Genomic DNA, 21,529 nt, shown 5'->3' with positions numbered 1-21,529 from the left:
TGCCAAATAAATAAATAAAATCTTTAAAAAAATAAAAAAAAAAAAAATAAAAGAGATTTTTCTAAATGACATCTTACAAACACATATTGCTAAAATGTTACTAAGTTACTAACATGNAAAAAAATAAATAAAAGAGATTTTTCTAAATGACATCTTACAAACACATATTGCTAAAATGTTACTAAGTTACTAACATGCCATCCAAATTGACTTTGAGATGCATCTTAGTGATCTGTGGGCTCTCTTTGTCTGCTTCTTGCCTGCTTCCTTATGAGCACTTACAGTTAACTGTAGCCAGGTCGTATTTTTAGGGTAGTTAACAACAGGGCATGAAATGTGTATTGTCAAGCTAAAAACAGGAAAGGCACCACTCCTTCCAGGGTTAATATAAGACTCCAGAAGGGAAAGCGTCACCACCTGGACCCCAACCCAGATTCAGCCATCCACGGCTAGGGACAACCTCCTGTGGTGAGCCATGAGCATGATGGTGTGAGTTAACACAAGTCAAGACTTCCTTGTTCACTTCAGGGAAACAGCATTCCCCAATTAACACAAAGCCTGTACACTGCTGCAGATGCTCTTGCTAAAACTCTGCTGTAAAGTTCAAAATGACCGAGTGAAGCACCAGAGTCCACTGAGGCATTTTATTTGCACATATGTATTACATCCCTAGAAAAAGAATCCCAGGATTTTCCCTCCTGTGTGTTTTCGTCTTGCTTCTTCATGGTCCATGATGCCAGCTGAGGTTGTCAGTACAATGAAACTATGGAGAGTTAAAAAAGAAAATGCTGGTGAGTTTTTCCTACGAACAGTTCAACATAGAGCGGCTTTCTGGTACAGAAAAAGACCAACATTCATTAAGTGCTTAAGACGCTTTCCCATAATAGGACGCAGAGACTAATGCTGCCTACTCGACTAGCAGTGCGGGCATGGCTCCCAGAACCCAAAGACCCACGTCCAAAGACCTCAACTACACAACACACTCATAGAGCCCTGCCCTTGGCTAACACTGAGAAACAACACTGTTAAGCTTAAGTGAAAACAAGGACTGAACTCCTTTAAATTCAAAATGTCACTTTCTGTTCTCAGGTAAAGAGACAGAGTTTATAGCAACAGAGATGATATAAACTTGGCTGAATTGTTTCTGCCACTTACATGATCACAGGCAAGCTACTGTAAAGAGACAGGCAGGTAGACAATGGAAATCCCACTTGGCCTGGCTATCTCATGGGTTACTATGGGGATAGAGGTAAGACACATACGGTGGTATGCCAACTCTGAGCCATTAAAATTAGTATCATAATTACAATCAGAAATGACTCACTCATAACACTATGCCTGTAACACAGTAACCATGAAGTGGGAGTAAATTCAACCACATCACCAAACATATGATTGGGGTGGGAGGCTTAAGTTCTTAACCACAAACAGGTAAGCGCTTACTGTGTTGTGTCGGATACTAAAGTTCTTTACCAGAATTAAATCAGATGATAATATAATTTAAGAGAATAATTACCATTTTTACAGATGAAGAAACCAAGGCCATGCTATACCCAAGGTCTCACAGCTTTAAAGCAGGAAAGCAAGGATTTGAACTCCATCTCTTACCAAGAATGAAGAAATTGAGTTTCTCCAGAGGCCTAGGATTCAGAAGTGATTCCAGCCATAGAACGGAATCACAATGAACATATGATATCAACCATACACATTAAGCCAAAAGAGCAGACATTAAAAGGGACACAAATCTGTTGTCTCTCAGTTAGCCTGGACTCTCAGAACCTGAAGCCTAGAACAAGAAATGTGGCAACACCTAAGAACTAATCCTTGAGTCAAGATGTTTGGGGATGGAGACAGTTACTGTAATAACAACAAAAACCAACCAAACAAAAAAAACTCAGCCCAAGTCAAACCGCACAACAGCAATCTTTAGCATTAATTTCTTTTAAATGAGGAAAATTGACTCACCCAAACTGGCGGGACGGGAGCAGGTTATTCTGCCATTTTTCTAGATCTTTCAGTTGTACATCAAATCTGGGGCTGATCACTCCGCACTGTAAAAGCATAACAAAAAACACTGATCACACCTTACCAATAACAGAAAAACTTACTATACAAACAGCATTTACATCTGAATAGTCGTACAAACCAACCAAATCAACATTTCATGGGTGACTATTCTGTGCCATCTTGATATAAATGTTATTTAAAAAATATACTAAATTAGGGGCGCCTGAGTGGCACAGCGGTTAAGCGTCTGCCTTCGGCTCAGGGCGTGATCCCAGCGTTATGGGATCGAGCCCCACATCAGGCTCCTCAGCTATAAGCCTGCTTCTTCCTCTCCCACTCCCCCTGCTTGTGTTCCCTCTCTCGCTGGCTGTCTCTATCTCTGTCGAATAAATAAATAAAATCTTTAAAATATATATATATACTAAATTAGGACTATGCCTGCCTAGGGAGAGAAAAAACATTTAAAAAGTCAACACATGATGTGATGAGCACTCTGTGTTTTACTGAACTAATGAATCACTGAACATTATATCAAAAACCAATGATGTACTATACGAAGGGGCACCTGGGTGGCTCAGTCAGCTGGCTAAGTGTCTGCTGTCACCTCAGGTCCTGATCCCAGGGTGCTGGGATCGAGGCCCATGTCAGCGGGGAGTCTGCTTCTCCCTCTGCCTGCTGATCCCCATGTTTGTGCTCTCTCTATCCAATAAAAAAAAATCTTTAAATTTAAAAACGTAAGTAAATAAATAAAAAGTCAACAGAAGAGGGAGAACACCACAAACCAATACATAGGAAGATCGGGTTCACAGTGTGTATCTCTATGGGCTAGGGAGTTGTCCCAGAACAAATGGCCAGATTTTAAAGAGGTAAGAGACCAAGCCTTAGACAAAATTGCAGTGAAAATTTTTTTTACACAGTGAGGCTGAAATGAATGGGGAGGGTCTCAAATCCTTCACCTATAAAATTTAAAAATGGAAAATACTAGAATTTTTAAAAAACAAATTCCACAGACACTAAACTAAAATCTAAGAACTAGTTGGTATTCCATATCAGCGAAGTACCAGGATACACTTACAACCCCAGGCAAAATTTTCCAAACTAATCTGGCAGAATGGGTGGAAGGCAGAAAGGGCAGAGTTCTTAGTTATTCCACCTGTTTGCTACTAAGCAAAGCAACAACTATCTTCCAATGTGAGAACTCTCCAAGAGCCAAAGTACTCAATTCTAATCATTCAATTATATTAAAATCCTAAAACACAATAAATGTTCAAACATCTACTGTAAGCCCATTCAAAGTCTCTGACTAGATCAACTGGGTTTACAAAAAAACTGAGGGGACCAAAAGACTCCTTCATTAGAGCTAAACATGACCCCTGCCCCTGCTCACATCCCTACTCTACAAATCACGAATACACTTAAAAGTACCTACGCAGAAAGGTTCCTGCTATTTATACACCAGAAATGGATCATGTGAGAACACTGAGGATTAGTATCACTAAAGTGTAGACTCCAGAGAACTAAGGCGGCAGCAGGTAGACACCTGTGTGCCCATATCCACACAAACTCCAAAATGCCTAAGAGGAAACTAAGAGACTATGAGGTTAGAACTTACTCGAATCTTTAAAACATTAACACTTTACACAGGCAGATCTGAACCCAAAGAAACTGAGATGGCCCAAATCCACTAAGTCAGGAGGCCCACTCAGGTTCTCCTTTTCGTAACATGATCTTCTTTTTTTAAAGATTTTATTTATTTATTTGACAGAAAGAGAGAGACAGCCAGTGAGAGAGGGAACACAAGCAGGGGGAGTGGGAGAGGAAGAAGCAGGCTCCCAACAGAGGAGCCTGATGTGGGGCTCGATCCCAGAACGCCAGGATCACGCCCTGGGCTGAAGGCAGATGCTTAACAACTGAGCCACCCACGCGCCCCCATAACATGATCTTAACAGCTATGCTGTCACTTAATTGTCAAGGGCAATCCCACAATACAGACACAGGAATAGGGAAATACGGTCCTTTCTCCAAGCAAGCTATAATGGCAGATTCTTCTGAGGCCTCCACTCCACCACACCGGGCTTTTATTTATTCCAGCAAAATCCCTCACTCAGCTAATAGAATTAAACCTCTCCCAAAACCAGACAGATCTTAGGATGTGACCAAACCAGAATTCTTATCTAATTTCTAACACTACCTTACTTCTCAGCCCCAATTTCCACAGTATGGGGTATATCCATCTCTTGCATGAAGGTAACTGAGTAAACAGTGTCCAACAAAGGAGGAAAACTCAACTTCAGAGAAACTAAAATCTGAAGTCTGTTTTGCCCAACCAAAGTCATAGAGCTAGGGGTGCCTGGGTGGCTCAGTCCGTTAAGTGCCTGCCTTTGACTCAGGTCATGTTCTAAGTGGGGAGCCTGCTTCTCTTTCTGCCTCTGTCCCTCCCCCTCATCCCCGTTCTCTCTCTCCACTCAAATAAATAAAATCTGGGGGGGGGAAGTCAGACAGCTAAGGAGCAGGGTCTGGATTTCAACTACCTCTTAGCCAGAATTTTTCAAATTACTTTGCCAAAGAACAAGGATGCCATATTATGAGTTCCACTTGGGAAATACTCGCTTAAGCTTATTTCTCAAGTTTTATGTATAGTGAATATTCAAGCAGAATTTGGTGCCCAGCACTTATCCAACTTAAGAGTTTTTTGTGGGGGTTTTTTTGTGTATGTAATTTTTTTTTGAAAACATCAAGTCAATCTTCTGTAGGACAGATTTAAGATGTTCTATAAACTATGTACTGGAATCAGCTCCTCCACTGGTCACCAACTCGTTGGGAAACCTTGAGCATAACTCCTATCTCAGCATCCCAACTCCTAAAATTAGGAAAAAACACACCCTTTTCTACTCCAAGAAGTCACTGTGAGGGCCAGAGTGAGAAACAATAGTGAATCCAAATTCTACTTTGGGGTTGGAGTCTAACAGCTAACAACTAGAACAAAACAAAACACAGTCTTATAATTAACTTGAAAACTCTTCTAACCCCTTGTAAAAACTTCACACCCAGTAGTTTTCATCTAACATTAGGTATCTATCCACCCATGAAGCAAGTTCACTATACAGGGAAGCAACCTTGTAAAACAAATTGCTGGACCAGGGAATAACCTTACCAATCTATCTGGCCCCTGCCACTAACCACGACCCATTTCTGGGCCTGTTTCCCCCTCATCTGTGTTGGACCACAGGATGTCAGCCCCCTTGTAAATCTGAAAGCTAGAAACCTGAACACAAAGAGCAGGGTAGCAATTCAAGGACCCTAACTTGTTACAGACACCTACCCCCAAAATACATGGAATAAGTCAAGTCACAAAGTCAAGAGATCAGACAGGTCCACCAGGTTACGCTGACAAGTCAAACTGAAAGGGAGTACAAAACTCAGACACCCGTATGGCCCACACCAGCAGAAACGTTAAGTATATTATTAATATTGTTAGAGAACCACGTTCAATTAAAAAAAACACAACATAATCACCGAGAGAGGAGGAACAAAGTTATTTACAGCTAGGATTAAAGACCCCCCTTGGACAGCACAAGTTCAAGCCAGTAGGCAGGCAGCAGACCATCCAATACTCAAACACCAGTACCATCAGGTGCTCCTTTCACCCCACCCTCCAGCATCTCCTTTCAGAGAGCCCATACTCCACAAACATTACGTCAACTAACAATTCTAGAGCAAATACAACCCTGGAGAACAAATCAATCAAAATGTGATATAAAAATTAATGATTTTAATCAACTCCCTTTTTTTTTTTTTTTTACCTAGACAGAGCAAGCACACCACTAATTTGTTTTACAAGGGAAATTACAACATGTTTAACACCAAGTCTGCTAATTCTTAAAAATCTTCTATGTGGAAAATAAGCAATTCTTACCTTGTTTAACCTGCCCGTGAGGTTCACAACAATTTTCCCCGCTCTGTGATCATCAATGATTTCAAATTCGCCAATGTAACCTAAAGAACATAACCGGCTGTATTAAAGAGCAGATAAGAATTTGAGACCTAAATATTTATTCTCTAGTATTCCCACTGTTTGCCTACTAGATCCTTTCACATCATCTCAGTGACTGTTTCTCTAATCAGTTTATACAAAGACAGTTGCTCTGAATCAAAACTTTTATAGTCTATTATTTTAAATTTAGGGGCAAACACCCAAAACCAACCCACTCTGTAATTCTAACAGGGAGATTATTTTCCCCTTGCCCCTCCAAAGGGTACTTTGTGCCCAAGACATATAACAATTTTCCTTTCCACCCCAAAGCCCTTAGAAGAGCTCAGAACATGTTCAATGGCATGTTGCAGCTGCAGTATTACACAAAGGCCAGGTTAGCTCACAAACTATAGCAGAGCAACCATCACAAACTTCCTTTCAATAGTCCTAAGTTACTCAGTGCTTCCTGAACAGCTTCTGTCCAAGCTATCCTGTCCACAGCCCAACTCACCACAGCTCCCCAGCATGACTGACACCTTGCTCCCCCATCTTCCCAGTCCTCTCCTGCACACTTCATTTCTATAGAACTGATTCCTTTAATATTCTCACATGAAAACATAAGACACAGCAACACACTTACCATGCTTCATCATCACAGTGAGAAACCGGACGATGACTTTGGAGCATGGCCTAATAAGAACCTGGCGTTTGCCTCTTTTTTCAGCATTGTTAATGCTCTTGAGAGCATCTGCCAGGACATTCATGCGCACCATTATGGCTGTTCAGGGAAGAAAAAACAGAGGTTTTAGCAGCATTCTCAACATCAGAAGGCACCCAATCATTACAGTACGAACACCTCCTTTTCTTTCTGCCTCTATCATTAGGTTGTCCTATCTCTAAGCAGGCAGGATCCCCAGGATACCCAGCGCAATGTCAGCTACCAAAATGACAGTATCAGCTATGGTCGGCTATTCAGAACGGGGGCCTGGGAATCACCGGGCGTGTTTTCCAAACTTTTCAAACCCGGCAGCACCTGTACTATTAGCAACTCAATGTCAGCCTTGTCCTAACATCCAAAAGATACCACTTTCACTAACACTCGTAACTAATAAAACGTCGGTTCTTGTGCCAGCCACAGCTGTGTCCCGACAGCAACCGTACCACAGTGGCAAGTGGGAACACTTTACGTGCACCACACTTGACTCCATCCTAATGGGCACGAACTGCAAGACACTCTAATAACGCTGGGAAAGCGAAGGACGGAGGCCAAAACATGCTTCAAGTCCAACTCTAAGGATCCGACCTGCTTGCTCAAGCCCAAATATCAAGGGAAATCCTGGAGCCCAGAGGATCCAGGTTAGTTCCCAGCAAACTGCCATTCCAGGCGAAATGCAGTCTTCCCCAATGAGTGGCCGCCGCCTCCCAAGCTCACAGCGCGGCGGCAGGAATGGAAAGCTGCACAGCCCACGTCGGCCAGCGTCCCGGATGCTTCCCGCCACCCGGAGCCAAGGCGCTGCCTCAACCGGAGCCGCAGACCACGCTGGGGGCTACCGCCTCTCCGAGCGGTCGACAGCTCCTGTTCCCGCCAGTGCTGCGGCCTGCGCCTCACAGGAGGGCCTCCCCAAAGTGCAGACCGTGGGACGGACGGGCATGACTCTCCCCTACGCCTGCCCAAGCCCCCGCAAGGGCAGCATACTCGGCCCAAGAGGGCCCTGGCATCATCAGAGAGCACCGAACTGGAGGCTCAGACTGCAGGATGGCCGGGATAGCCAACGGATGATATTGGGTCTCTCAGAGAGAGATACTCACCGGCACGGAAAGATGGCGGAAAGAGGAAGGGAGGGGCGAGCGCACGGAGTTATGGGAAGCGAGTGGCCTATCGCGAGACTTTCAAGGGAGGGCCAAAAAAATACACGGCCTAGTGGAAGAAGGCGGGTGACGGGGCGGAGCGTCTTAAGGGATGAGACGTAGAGGGGATAGAATCGCCTGCTCCAGGGGAGACCCAGAGAAAAGACAGAGGTAACTCCCTTCTGGCGCTTAATCTGTAAAAATGAAAAACTGAAAAGGGCCTCGGTATTTGCTAATTTCTGTTGTATTAAGCGTTCACTATTTAGAATAATTTTTTTATTTGGGTATTTATAATTGCGGGTCTGAAAGGACCCGCACAAATCGATGACTGCCTTTGGAGCGGACCTTCGAACAGAGAAGACTTGTTTATCTCCCTACACTTTGGTTTGTTTTTTCGAATCTGTGTATAGATAATTTTTTCAAAGAAGTCAAAAATACATTTTTACGTCGGTGCTTCCTTTATGACTCTCCCTCACTTTTTTTTTTTTAAGATTATTTATCTATTTATTTGAGAGAGCGCGCAGGAGCGGGGGTGAGGGGCAGAGGGAGAAGCAGGTGCCCCACTGAGCAGGGAGCCCGTCCGGGGCCTCCATTGGACGACCCGAGCCGATGGCATATGCTTGACCGACTGAGCCACCCAGGTGCCCAGACTCTCCCTAACTCTTAAATTATTTACCGGGCCTCCAAAACAATTCTTTCTCCTGCTGGGATACCCAGTTTGGAAGAAAGCCGCAAACGTTTCAACATAAACACTCGGGATTCTGAGCCGGTAGTTTTTATCTATAGTGCCGCATCCGGACAAGAACTAATTTTGATAAGTCTCTTATTGTCTCTGAACCTTCCCTCCATAAATGGAGGGCAGGGGGATTAATAATAATAATACCTCTCAAAAGTTTTTGGGGGAATGGGGTGTCTGGGTGGCTCAGATGGTTGTGTCTGCCTTCAGCTCAGGTCATGATTTCAGGGTCCTGGGATCGAGCCCCCAGCCGGGTTCCCTGCTTAGTGGGGAGTCTGCTTCTCCCTCTCCCCCTGCTTGTGCTCTCTCTCTCTCAAATGAATAAATAAAATCTTAAAAAAAAAAAAAAAGTTATGGGAGGGGCACCTGGGTGGCTCCAGTTGGTTGAGCGTGGGACTCTTGATCTCAGTTCAGGTCATGATCTCAGGGTGGTGAGTTCAAGGCACTGTTCCAGGATATAGAATTCTCTGGTTATAATTTACATTACAAAAGGACCGCTTGCTTTTTTACTTAATTTTTATTTTATTTTATTTTATTTTATTTTATTTTAGATAGTTGGGAAGGGGGGCAGGCAGAGGGAGAGAATATTTTTTATTAACTTTTTATTTAAATTCAGTTAATTAACATGTAGTGTATTATTAGTTTCAGAGGTAGAGTTCAGTGATTCATCAGTTGCATGTAACACCCTGTGCTCATTACATCACATGCCCTCCTTAATGTCCATCAGCTGGTTACCCCAAGGGGAGAGAGAATCTTAAGCAGGCTCTACCAGGCCCTGGAGCCTGGCTCAGGGCTGGATCTCACAACCGTGAGATCATGAGCTGAGCCAAAATCAAGAGTTGAATGCTTAACCAAGTGAACCACCAGGTGCCGTTTCTTTTTTCCCATTTGCTTTTTTTTAAATATTTTATTTATTTGACAGCGAGAGAGAGCACAAGCAGGGGGAGCAGCAGGCAGAGGGAAAGGGAGAGAGAGAAGCAGGCTCCCCAGTGAGCAACGAACCCGATGTGGGCTCAATCCCAGCACCCTGGGATCATGACCTGAGCCGAAGGCAGACCCTTAACTGACTGAGCCACCCAGGCGCCCCTCCCATTTGCTTTTTTAATGAAAATTATTTTGATGAACTGATTCTCTGTACACTTCATTTTTGTTTACTTTGAGGGTATGAGCAACAGTGGGGAGTTAAGAAACCCGCTTTCCTTCAAGAGACTTCCTGTACATAAACAGAAAAATTGCACCATCCATTATCTCTTCACACACTTCATTCATTCATTCAACATCTAATGAGTGTCTTCCACGTGCCTTGTGTTGTACCAGACCATGAGAGGACAAAAATATGTTTCTGACCTTGAGGTTCAGATCCCAACAGGGAAAACGGACCTCTAAGTAAGAATACAATACCAGGGGGCGCCTGGGTAGCGCAGTCGTTAAGCATCTGCCTTCGGCTCAGGGCATGATCCCGGCCTTCCGGGATTGAGTCCCACATCAGGCTCCCTGCTCTGCTGGGAGCCTGCTTCTTCCTCTCCCACTCCCCCTGCTGTGTTCCCTCTCTCACTGGCTGGCTGTCACATACATAAATAAAATCTTAAAAAAAAAAAAAAAAAGAATACAATACCAGGCAGTTTCCTATGTGGAATGCCGATATGAAGTGCTGTGGGGATGCAGAGTTGGCCTGGGAAGTTGCTAAAGATGTCACAGAAGTGCCATTTGATCTGTGTCATGAATGGTCCTAACACTACCAATTCATGACTGCTGCTGTGTGCTTCCCCTAGATGAACTCATGGAATCCTCAAAACAAATGTATAATGCCCCTGTGAGATCTGTACTTTTACCCTCATTTCACAAATGGGAAAACTAAATTCAATCTGAAATTGACTTAATTTAATTTCAGTTTAAAAAGTCAGGGGCACCTGGGTGGCTCAGTCAGTTGAGTGTCAGCCTTTGGCTCAGGGCATGATCCCGGGGTCCTGGAATTGAGCCCCAAGTCGGGCTTTCTGCTTCTCCCTCTCCCTCCACCTGCTGCCCTGCCCGTGTTCTCACTCTCTGTCAAATGTATAAATAAAATCTAAAAAAAAAATTAAAAAGGCAGGGGCACCTGCATGTCTCAGTTGTTTTAATTTCAGCTTGGGTCACAGTCTCAAAGTTGTGAGATCCAGCCCCACCTCGGGCTCTGTGCTCAGCAGGGAGTCTGCTGGAGATTCTCTCTCCCTCTGCCTCTCCCCGCCACTCCCTCAAATGAATAATCTTAAAAAAAAAAAAAAAGTCAAAGCAAAAAAGGGGTTTCTTGTCTAAGCTACTAGATAAATTACTTAATGGGCTTTGAATCTAGGACTACCTGGTCCCAAAATATTAGGAAGGGTGTGGGGGCAGTAGATGTTCTGGGTTTATAATGGCTCCAAGAGCTAGGAGGGAATGGAATCATATAAAGACAAATAGAAATCTCAAAATAGCTGGGCTGAAATTGGAAAACAAGATGAAGGAATAGCAGTGGAACAGAGGGCCAGTTGTAAATTGCCTCACGAGTGTGTGATTTATGCTGCAGGCAAACTGGAACCTGCTTGCTCAGAGATCTTCAAATAGGACTGATTGTGATCTGACTTGTTAAAATGTTAATATGTGGAAGATAAACTGCTAGTAAAAACGAACTGATAAAAACTCAAAAATCCCTTCACTTTTTTTCTGTAGACAGGGTACTGAAAGTGCCCCCCCACCTTTTCTTAATCATTTGAGAGAGAGAGCACGAGAGTGGGGAGGATCAGAGGGAGAAGCAGACTCCCCACCAAGCTAGGAGCCCAATGAGGGGCTCAGTCCCAGGACCCTGAGGTCATGACCTAAGCTGAAGGCAGACTGAGCCACCCAGGTGCACCCCCCCTTTTTTAAAGTAGGCTCCATGCCTAATGTGGGCTTGAACTCACAACCCTGAGGTCGAGAGTCACATTCTCTACCAACTGAGCCAGCAAGCGCCCCCATCCACTCTTCTTCACACAACTAACCCCAAATGGACTCCTCTCAGTATCCTGTGAACTCTTGGATGATGGGACCTCCACTGGAGGTGGTGCCAAGGCAAATGTCAAAAAGGGACTTTTGCTGTGGCCAGAGCTGGCCTGGGAAGCCAGCGAAATGAGATTGGCCTGAGAATGAATCACAGCTGCATGGTAGAAGCCCAGCACTTCAAATATCAGGTGACCATGGGGAGATCTACAGGGACTGGGTTAAAATTTCCCTTTTCTGGATATCACCAAAACCCCAGGAGGCTCTAAAGAAGCCAAACTTTTGGGGGGAGGGGCAAGGGTTAGAGGGCTTGTATTTCAGTCTGTTCCCAAGAACCACAAAGTATAGACAGTGAGGCCTACTGATAAAACATCCATTTTTTAAGTAAACTCTATGCCCAAGCTGGGGCTCCAACTCACAACCCAGAGATCAAGAGTCGCATGCTCTACTGACTGCGTCAGCCGGATGCCCCCCAATTTAAAATTTTTTATAATTAGAGTTCAAAGTGCAGACAGAAGTCAACCACCAATAAGTGAGCGCTGAACTCTGGGCTGGGCCCTGAAGTAGAGATAATTAGGACAGGCAGTCTCTCGGGCCTGCATTGTTTCCTGCCTGTTCTTCCACCGTGGCCCTCTCACACTCCTCTGGCCATCACTTATTCATTGTAGCTCCTTTTCCATCTAGTATGGTGCCAGAATGTTTGCTGTAGGAATTTACACCTTTTCTTTCATTTTGTTCTTAAAGAGAACCATGTAGGCCTAAGTTCATTAACCGGATTCAGAAATCCAATCATGTAAACAATGTAAACAGCTTAACGAGAAAGGTATACAAAAGAAAGTGAGGCACAAGGAGGGATTCCAGCTTTTTTTATTTTTCCCCTTTTACACAAAACAAAGTAGAAGAAATAATACAAGATTAAAACCGCAAAAGTAGTTAATTGGTAGAATACATATACACAAAAAAATCCAGATAGCAAGACAGGCTTATCTACAATGAGGAAACACATGTAAAAATTAAGGTAGTTGTAGTTTTCATATGAAACATTAAAAAAAAACACAAACATATGCTACCATGGGTGCCACTGTTTACAGTAATATTGAAGGGGAGACAACAACACTTATTTAGGGACAGATATACCACAAGGTCCAGCATCAGTGCAATAAATTCACAAAACTATATTACAGCTAGTTAATCAGAGTTTAAGAACTGTTCCCAAATGTCACATTTTCGGCCCTCAGAGGTTCATTCCTACAGATTTCAGCTATTCTAAATTTCTAGCTACCGAGAGGGAGAATAATTCTAAGACACTTTCCAAGCAGTTACAAAATCTCTGTAGACCAGAGGCCACCTATCGTCGCCAGAAGTCTGCTCTCCCCAGCAGCCCTTGCATTCTTCAGAGAGAGAGAGATCTAGGAAAAAAGTCAGATTCTGGCATAAACACCACTTCCTGTGCCAAACCTATGGGGACCAAAGCAGCCAGCAACTACTTTCAAATAAGAACCTTGAGGCTTACCTTTAAAGGCTTAGCCTGGTCTCGAAAAATTAGTAGGCTAAGATTATTTTCTACTGAAATGAATCTTGACTAAGTATAGGAAGACATAGCTATCCTTTATTGGCTGGTGTTGGAGTGAAGGTCATAGACTTGAGTCTTAACCTATTACATACTTTAGTTTCAGTCAGCTGAAAATCTGAAATTAAAAATATGCTAAAAATCCAAAACACAAACTTCTGGAAGCCTGCTGTTAAAAAGCCTCTAAGGATCTACTAACTCGAAGTCTAAGAGCAAGGAGAAACGAGCTTGAAGCCTGTCAGTCCCCGTTTGGGAGGAAAGATCAATGTTTCTTACAAATTACTAAGTTTTGCACAAGGCAGAAACCAACACACACTAAGGCATGGAATTGGTTTCATTTTATTCCAGAGGATTCTTCTCCCACAGTATAGAGACAGCACAAGGAATGAATCTTAATTGGTCTCTTCATCGGAAGTGGTCAACTTGGTCTCTATATTCATGAAGCCAGACAGTTGAAGCAGACTGTGGAAACAGACAATAGAACCAGCTTCCTGTAGCCACAGACCACTAGCCTGTATCTAGCTAAAGCAAAGAACAACTGGAACGATTATCCAAAGTCACAGTTAACTGTACTCAAAGGTGAAGTTCACCACTATATTATTTTAAAGGAAGTTGCCTAAAAGTAAGAATTCAATTAACCTGGGTGAGAAAAATCAAAACAAGTCGTACTCACGAATGAGTTGCCCATATAAGGCCAACTGATGAGAATGCATCCAGCTACACTTCACATGAAGACACTATGCGTTAAGTCTTACTTGGCAAGTCTGAATTTCTACTAAGGGCAGAAAGAGGGGGGGCAAAGAGCTACTTCTGTAACATTTTAGTATCCAGACAGCATAACAGAAACTGTTCCCAAGGACAATGTATATGCCATTCATGACACTGAATAAAGCAGATGCATTATTCATTTTTCTTTTCTTTTTGTTTCAGAAGCTTATTTATCTCCCTTTTGGCCATTCCAATGTACTTCAAAATGATTCCATGCTGATTTAATCCAGGAAGCAACAGTAAGAAAGTCACTTAAAAATAAACAAAATGAAAGAGACAGCAATTAATTTCCTGTAGATTATTACATTTTATAGAAGGTAGTTTTCTGGACTATTAGGCACTCTAACGGGAGGAACCAATATAAAATCCATTACTTTCATTGTGTTTATCCCCGGAAACTTCGGCTGTCACATCCCCCCACCTCAGATAACACACATAGCTTACTTTGACCTCTTGCGTGTCACTTTCTACCTTGGTTATTCTCTTCTGTCTTAACTTACTGTGTGACCACAAAGTCCCAGAAAACAAGGACATGAGTTTTAGTCTCTATCTCTACTCCCAATTCCTCCCTCGGTGCATTAAACTCAATAAACACACACATATTTGTGACTAAGTTCCAGTCAGACTTCAGTGGCCAGAATATGCCTACAGTTCTTCCTCAAAGACTTACCTATCAGGTAGGTGAGCAGCAGGTTGTGGACTTGCTGTCCCACCCAAGCAACCGCAGCAAGAGAAACGATCATGGTCATGAAGTACTAATAACGAAAACAACAAGAATTTACCAACTCCTAGAAAGAGACTAGGAAGCTTAACTGTAGGATGTTGTTTCAAAGGTTGGAAAATAATCTAGTATTTATTATCACTTTTCTTTAAAAAGACTTGGTACTTATATAAAATCCACAGAAAACTCCACTAGATCTACTTACAGAATTTACATACATTCCCTCCTAGAATTACTAGGATTCTCTGTATAAATTAATTTACAGTTATACTACTTTTACAATTAATAATTCACATTGTAACCTTATGTGAAGCTAAAAGATAAGAGAACAAATGCTTTTTAAGTATTTGTCTCTTATTTCAATAACTAAAAAAAAACAAAAATTTCGCTCTATTAGAGTACAAAATTAAATGCAAATGTCATTTTAACTTCCAATAATTCAGTCTAATTCATACACTTAGAGGAATTAAACCAATGGATACATATCAAAATACTGATTATAAATATCAAACTATTAAAACAAAAAGGCCATCATTAGACTACAATGAAGTAAAAATAGACCCAATATTAAAATTTTGCTTTACTGAAATAAGCCAAAACAAAGAAAGTACCATTTTAGGCTTTTCTTCCTTTAGTGTAAAGAGGCGTTTCCACCAGCCCACAGTTCTGCGTCGAGTTTTTACCAGATTGCTACAAATTTCATGGAATCTTTGCTGTTGCTCAGTGGTCCTACAAAAAAAATTTCCCCTTCACTATAAACAAGTCTTTATAGTAAACAGAAATATATCATCCTCTCAAATTTAAAAAGCTATCTCCTAAAAAAAGTTTAAATAAAAAACAACAATTCTCTTACATTATCTTACAATCGTGAAAAAGTTTCTGTACCATTAAGACACCTTGGAAAGTTCAGGAATAAATTTTCACAGAAAGATATGTGTATGTACAAGCAATGGTAACTGCGCTTCTAAAACCACATTTCGTTAATTATAGTAACAAAAGACTCAAGGCTACTACGGGCCATGCAGAAATCAGTATCAATTAATTTCTCTATTCCTCTATTATTTTTCAAATCCAAATGAATTCTGGGTTGTAGCCCATCAGTGTCTCACTATTTTGAGGAAGACATGAAGTTTCAACCTCGCAGCTGTATTTGAGCACTCTTAGTAAGAAAATAACTACTGCATTCCAAGCATAATACCCTCAGCCTGGCTTTACGCACTTGATGCCAAGGCAGCAACAAACACCTCAAATCCAAATTCTTTATAAATTTAGTCCCAGCGAGGGAAAAAATAAACAAATGGCAGTAAAAACAAAGATCCTCCAAGAAAGCCCTTTTTTATGTTTTTTGGATTCTGGTTTAAAAACAAAAAAGTTCACCCTTCTACTGTCTTTGCTCTGCAGATGTACTGGCTGCTATCAGGAAGCAGAACCTACCCTGGGGGCAGGCACCTTTGGCGCCTCTAGTTCTGGTCCCTGTAAAACCCGCAGTGACAGATACAGCAGAAGGGTTCCTGACGAGCCCTGCAACTTCCTGTAAAAAACCAGACCTTATACAACGCCCCATGGTCAAGGCTGAATTGTGGCTGTGCAAGTGTTCTTCCTTCCTCATTAAGATCAAAAAATAAAACTGCTCTGGACTGAGCCACATACTGATTACCATGAAATTACCAGTGTTTATTTCTGAAAACTTTTCTCTAGGAGTTATGAATTAGCAGATTAGAAGGTCATCTCACTAATAAAGTCAAGGTCAGAGGTTGATTTCCTTTGTTAAGTTGCTACATTACATGGTTACAAACTTGCCCAAAAACAGCAGCGTAACTCATTACTACATGTGAAAAACAATTCAAGGTTATTTCCTAACACTAATCCATTCTGCTAGACGGGAAACATTTTTAAATAAACATGCTTAACTATCCCATAACTTAAGCAAATTCCCCTAAAATGTCCAAATTTGTTCTTAAAGATCCATAAGACATGTATTTAAAATTATTAATTTTACAGAATTATCTTATAATTTGCTATTATCAGAGGAACAAAAATAACCCTAAAAAAACTAAAGACACGTGTAGATTAATGATCAAATTAAAATAAACAACCAAGGGAGAAAAGCAACCAAGTCAAAAAAACAAAAACAAAAAACTACTCCAGCATCTAGTTTTGTTCATTATTTGGATCAAAAGCGAGAAATGCAACATTCCAAAGGGAAGTTAAAATATTTTAACGAATCTGTTCTGAAGCAGTTGCTACGCGTTTAGCTATCTACCAGTACACTGCATCAACGTCAACCTTAATTAAACACAAGATCCATCCTAAGAGTCAAAATATTTCACAGCACTCAGAACAGTGCCTAACAAAAAAGTAGACATTCAATAAATAGTTGCTAAATAAATGGACAAAAATTTACATTACTGTTTTCATATTCATTCAAAAATAGCCTGCAAAATATACTATCTTAAATATCAAAGAAAATAAATGTAAACTGTAAACATACTATTTCTATGGAAAGCTCCTTATGAGTTCTGTAATATTTGATAAAACATTACCTCAAAAAAAACCTCACTTCAATAAAAAGGTTTAGAAAGGAAAAAAAAGGCGAAATAAGTGCTAGGGTGCCTGGGTGGTTCAGTCCGTCAAGCGTCTGCTTTCAGCTCAGGTCACGATCCCAGGATCCTGCTCAGCGGGGAGTCTGCTTCTCAGTCTGCACCCCACCCCCCCGGCCCCATGCTCCTGCTCGTGCCCGCAAAAATAAATAAAATCTTAAAAATAAATAAATGCTAAACTATAAAAGAACTATGGAGATATAAGTACTGGAAATTCATGATTTATAACTGCATCAGCTAAGAAATTCTTCATATAAAAGCAACAATCCTAATCCCTAGGTATCCAGTAGTTAGACAATTCTCTGTGCTTAATTACAGCACACTAATCACAGCCACCAGGTTCAGTAACTTCACAGAAATTAGCCAAATCATTATACCACCTACCATTTATTGGAGCCAAAAATTCTAGGAGCTAGAATGGGAACAAGATAGTCAGCCAAGCACAAAAACATAACAAAACAGGAAACACCGGACAGAACAGATGGATCTAGATAGTAGATAGTCCTGTTAAAAAAAAAAAAAAAATTTAATGAAGGTTAGAAAAACATAGTCATTACTCTTCCTAGCTGAAGATGTTTATTCACTTAGTCTTTTGGGTCTCAAAAGATGTTATCTGCCTTTTTCATTCTCAGTTTCTCACAAGTGGTTTTCCCAGAAGCTTCAGAATCTGATGACATCATAGCTGCAATGGTTAATGTAAATATCAAGAGACAAAAGCTCCTTGGGGTCCTCAATACTTTTCAGGAGGGTAAAGGGTCTTAAGGCCACAAAGTGTGAGAGCCACTGATTTATTCAACTGCTTTAAATTACCGAGTTTACGTAAGTACTACAAATTCTGAAAACTAGGAGAACTGCTCTAAGAAAAGGCATTCTTTACAGATTACACATTACAAAAGACTTAAGGCACTTTCAAAAATGGAGGCTGTCTATTACCTGAGCCCTTATTAATAACAAGCATAATCCACAGTAATTTAATAGCTCACTTACAGAAACACCAAAGAAACTACACCCATGATGGCAGGTGGAAACCAGGCTCTTTCCCATCTGAGGACTTTATCAGCCATCAGCATCACTTCTCCCCATCCCTGCAGCTGCTCTTCCAGACTTGCAGTCTCTGCAGCCTACATAAGACCAACATGTAAAGCGATCATTTTACTACCCCCAACATTTCTGTGCTTCCCAGAGAGTTAAAAAATTTTAAGACACCAAGAATGTAAAACAGCTTTCAACTGAGTCACTCACTATCTTAAATTAGTTTCTAAAAAATTCTGCAATTTTGGTACCAAAGACAAATCAATTGGGGCGGGGAGGGGGCAGCCTAGCATTTAACAGTCACCTTCCAAGTACAAGCACGGGGCTACTCTTCATACATAATGTTAACAACCCTTATAGAGCCCCTCAAAGTGTATGGGATAATGAGACCCATTTAACAAAAAAAGTGACCTCAGAGTGGGTAACTAGCCTCTCTCAAAGTCATGCACTACTAAGTGGCAGCACCCAAAATATAAAATTAGATCACTTCAAGTTTGCTCTTTTTTCAGGTGGTTAGAATTGATCTGTTGTTTTGTCATTTCATTGATTTATACCCCTACTTCTAAATCCATTAGGAAAGCCTCTCCCTGAACAGCATTCAATTTTTAAAATAGCTTTGAGTAATGCAATCATTTAGATGCTGGCATCATTTGCACAATTAAAACTACTTTCACCAAATTACATGAGGCATCTTAAGCTCAATATATCTCCTCAATACCATGAATACTTCTTACACTTATCAGGACATTTGGTTAGACTTCAGATTTCTCTGCAAATCTGACAATCTGCTGAAAGTAGACTTCTGGAACGAGCCAATGTGGCAAAAAGCCCCTGAACTGATTTAGGTACAGGAAAAAAAAAAGAAACCCACGTGCCCTTATAAATGTTATCACGGGGAAATATACAAAAAACAGAGGGCAGTGCAGCCTAATCTTAATAAAGATGCTATCTATCTGTGCTGCACTGATCACTTTGGTGACTTTAACATTTCTGACTTTATCATGCTTGATACAGGTAAACATGAGATTACTATGTGCCAGAAACTCTAAGCATTTTATATGCTTATATTTTAATTAATCTTGCCAATAAGCTGAAAGGATGGTATTGTTACTATCCTCATCTACAGATGAAGTAACAGATGCAGAACGTTAAGAGATCCGAACCCAGGAAATCCAAAGCCAAAGGCCTTGTTCTCCTTACAGTTACACTGCTCTGCTGCTAAGAGCAGTTGAAGTCCAGGCCTTGATGACACAATAAACTGTGTGAATTTTGGCAATTACTCCGTTCTTCAATCAATCCTCTTAACTGGAACCTGCCTGGGGCTAACTATGCTAACTATAGAGAAGTGTGTTTGTGTGTGTTTAAAGGAACAAAAACCAATGCAAAATGAAAATCTCGCACAATCAAAACTGCCCTGCAAAGTCACTTAATTCGTTAGCACCTGGGCTCTTGGAATATCAAACGTCAAAGATTAAATTCTTTGGCTCCTCTATTCACTGTGGCAACGGACAATAGGCAAGGATTTCTCTGGTTTTTGCCTAGACCGTGCCGTGAAACTCCTGGTGAGGTTAAATTTGTCCGCCTGTGATACGGCACTGCAGTTCCCTCAGACCCCTGCTTATTCTTCACACCCCCGCTCCCTTACAATCTCCACACGAACGCAAGGTCCTCCCACTGTCCTTCCTGCTGGACCCTAGTCCCAGTGCCCTGCGGTGAGCTCACAGCCTCTCTGCGGTTTAAGCTGTGCCAGCTCTAACAAATTCCCGGCTGCAGCCCTTTGACCCTCCACCCCTGCCCAAGTATTGGGGGAAAAGAACGAAGGGACAGCCTGGTTGAAATCAAAGAGGGGAAACCCGGATACGAACGGGGGGGCTGGGGCTCAAAAGCGCTCGACAGGCCCCTCGCGGCCCTCTGCTAGGCTTCACCCCAGGCTTATCGCAGCCGCCCTTCTCCCACTTCTCTTCATCCCCTATTCGCGGGGCCTGATCACGCGCCCTCCTCACCCCGTCTTGTACCTTCCCCAGGGGATGTGAGGGGTCGACATGTCTAGTGACCGCCACGCTGCACCTATCCAAGAGGCCCAAGGGGCAGGGGTCGTCGCCTGCGCCTGGAACCGGGAGAGGAGGGCCGGGCCCACCACGGGTGATAGGAACGAGGCCGCAAGGGCCGCCAGGCTAAGCCCACCCAAGTCTGGAGGCCCTGCTTGGTTCCTTCAGACTCACCAGGAGGTTAGTGCTGCGATTATCTCCCTCCGCCATCGTCCCTGAGGTGCTGCCTTAGCTGGCGCAAGCCGCCCCCCAAAAGAGCTTCCGAGAGAGACCCACACAGCGAACTAGCGCAAAGGTACGCCCCGCAGGCCGCTTATATAACCCAGCCACCTTTCCCGACAGTCTTCGCGAAGCCCGCTCCTCATTGGGTGGATTGAACTCAAGTTTCGGGGGAGCTCGACCAACCGCCGTCCAGCGCATGGCTTGAAATCGAGGTCAAAGGAGACCGAGGCCTCTCAGGGCGAGGGGGCGGGGATAAAGAACGACCAACCAGTGCCCAGGAGCTATGTGACGCCCCGCCCAGGTCTTTCGGAAGCGGTTTAACTGCCGCTGCGGTGCCTGCCTTCACCGCTCCCACCGCGGCTTGGTCTGCCCGCGTTATAACTAGGGGTGGCCACCGTGGTATCTCCCGGGTCCTCTTCTGTTGGAATTCAAAGCAGCTAAAGAGACTTACTGGAGTTTAGTCCTTGAAGAAACAGGACACGCATTATCAGGCGGAGACAGAGATGGGCGCGTGACGCGGACCTCGCTATGATCAAGGGGCCCGGGGCCCGTCGCTCTCGCTGCGCCCCCCTGCGGCCGTCGCGTCTAATCCCTGCTCTGGCTGCCCGGGCCAGGCCCCTGGGCAGTTCTGCCCAGACTTGAGACGCGGACACTCGTGCCCACCCCATGAGGTTTTGAGGACGAGTGGAAAGAGCTGTTTCTGTACATTGTCGGCAGTTTGCCGCTTCTAACCATTAAGAGTAAGGCTAGACTTGGGGGGGGGGGGGGGGGGGGGGGGGGGGGGGGCTCTGCATAGTTCTCCAACGGGGGGAAAAGCACCGATTTACAAAGTTGGGTTATTTATGTGGGTCTTCGGGAAAATCCTTTGTGGGACAGGGCGTTTCGGTTACTTATGAAACGATGAGCTCCTTCACCATAAAGGGTCTAGTTTTGACAGAACCTTGCTTACATTAGAGGTCTTGCAAAGGAGAGATGTAAACCCTCTCCTAAGCAGTGGAATTCATCAGCAATTT

The 21,529-nt window shown here is 42.8% G+C and overlaps 2 protein-coding genes across 2 annotated transcripts; both read right to left on the bottom strand.

Moving 5' to 3' along the window:
• Positions 1-631: 631 nt before the first annotated feature.
• On the bottom strand, positions 632-7,814 carry RPS15A (ribosomal protein S15a). Its single transcript, NM_001304877.1, is given in 5 exon segments — positions 632-763; positions 1,966-2,051; positions 5,924-6,003; positions 6,621-6,758; positions 7,790-7,814. Coding segments are annotated over 4 exon segments (393 nt in total). The 5' UTR covers positions 6,754-6,758; positions 7,790-7,814; the 3' UTR covers positions 632-669.
• A 4,590-nt stretch (positions 7,815-12,404) lies between these two features.
• Positions 12,405-20,623, bottom strand: ARL6IP1 (ADP ribosylation factor like GTPase 6 interacting protein 1). The gene is made up of 6 exons (XM_011226516.3): positions 20,469-20,623; positions 18,202-18,335; positions 17,599-17,718; positions 15,226-15,343; positions 14,564-14,648; positions 12,405-14,144 (listed from the first exon to the last, which is right to left on the bottom strand). The coding sequence occupies exons 1-6, from the start codon at positions 20,502-20,504 to the stop codon at positions 14,026-14,028; spliced, it is 612 nt and encodes a 203-aa protein (XP_011224818.1). The 5' UTR covers positions 20,505-20,623; the 3' UTR covers positions 12,405-14,025.
• Positions 20,624-21,529: the final 906 nt, after the last annotated feature.

Source organism: Ailuropoda melanoleuca, chromosome 10 (genome assembly GCF_002007445.2).
Source record: "Ailuropoda melanoleuca isolate Jingjing chromosome 10, ASM200744v2, whole genome shotgun sequence".
In the NCBI taxonomy this organism is placed as follows: Eukaryota; Metazoa; Chordata; class Mammalia; order Carnivora; family Ursidae; genus Ailuropoda; species Ailuropoda melanoleuca.
The sequence above is the reverse complement of the archived record's forward strand: the minus strand, read 5'-3'. Positions and strand labels throughout refer to the sequence as shown.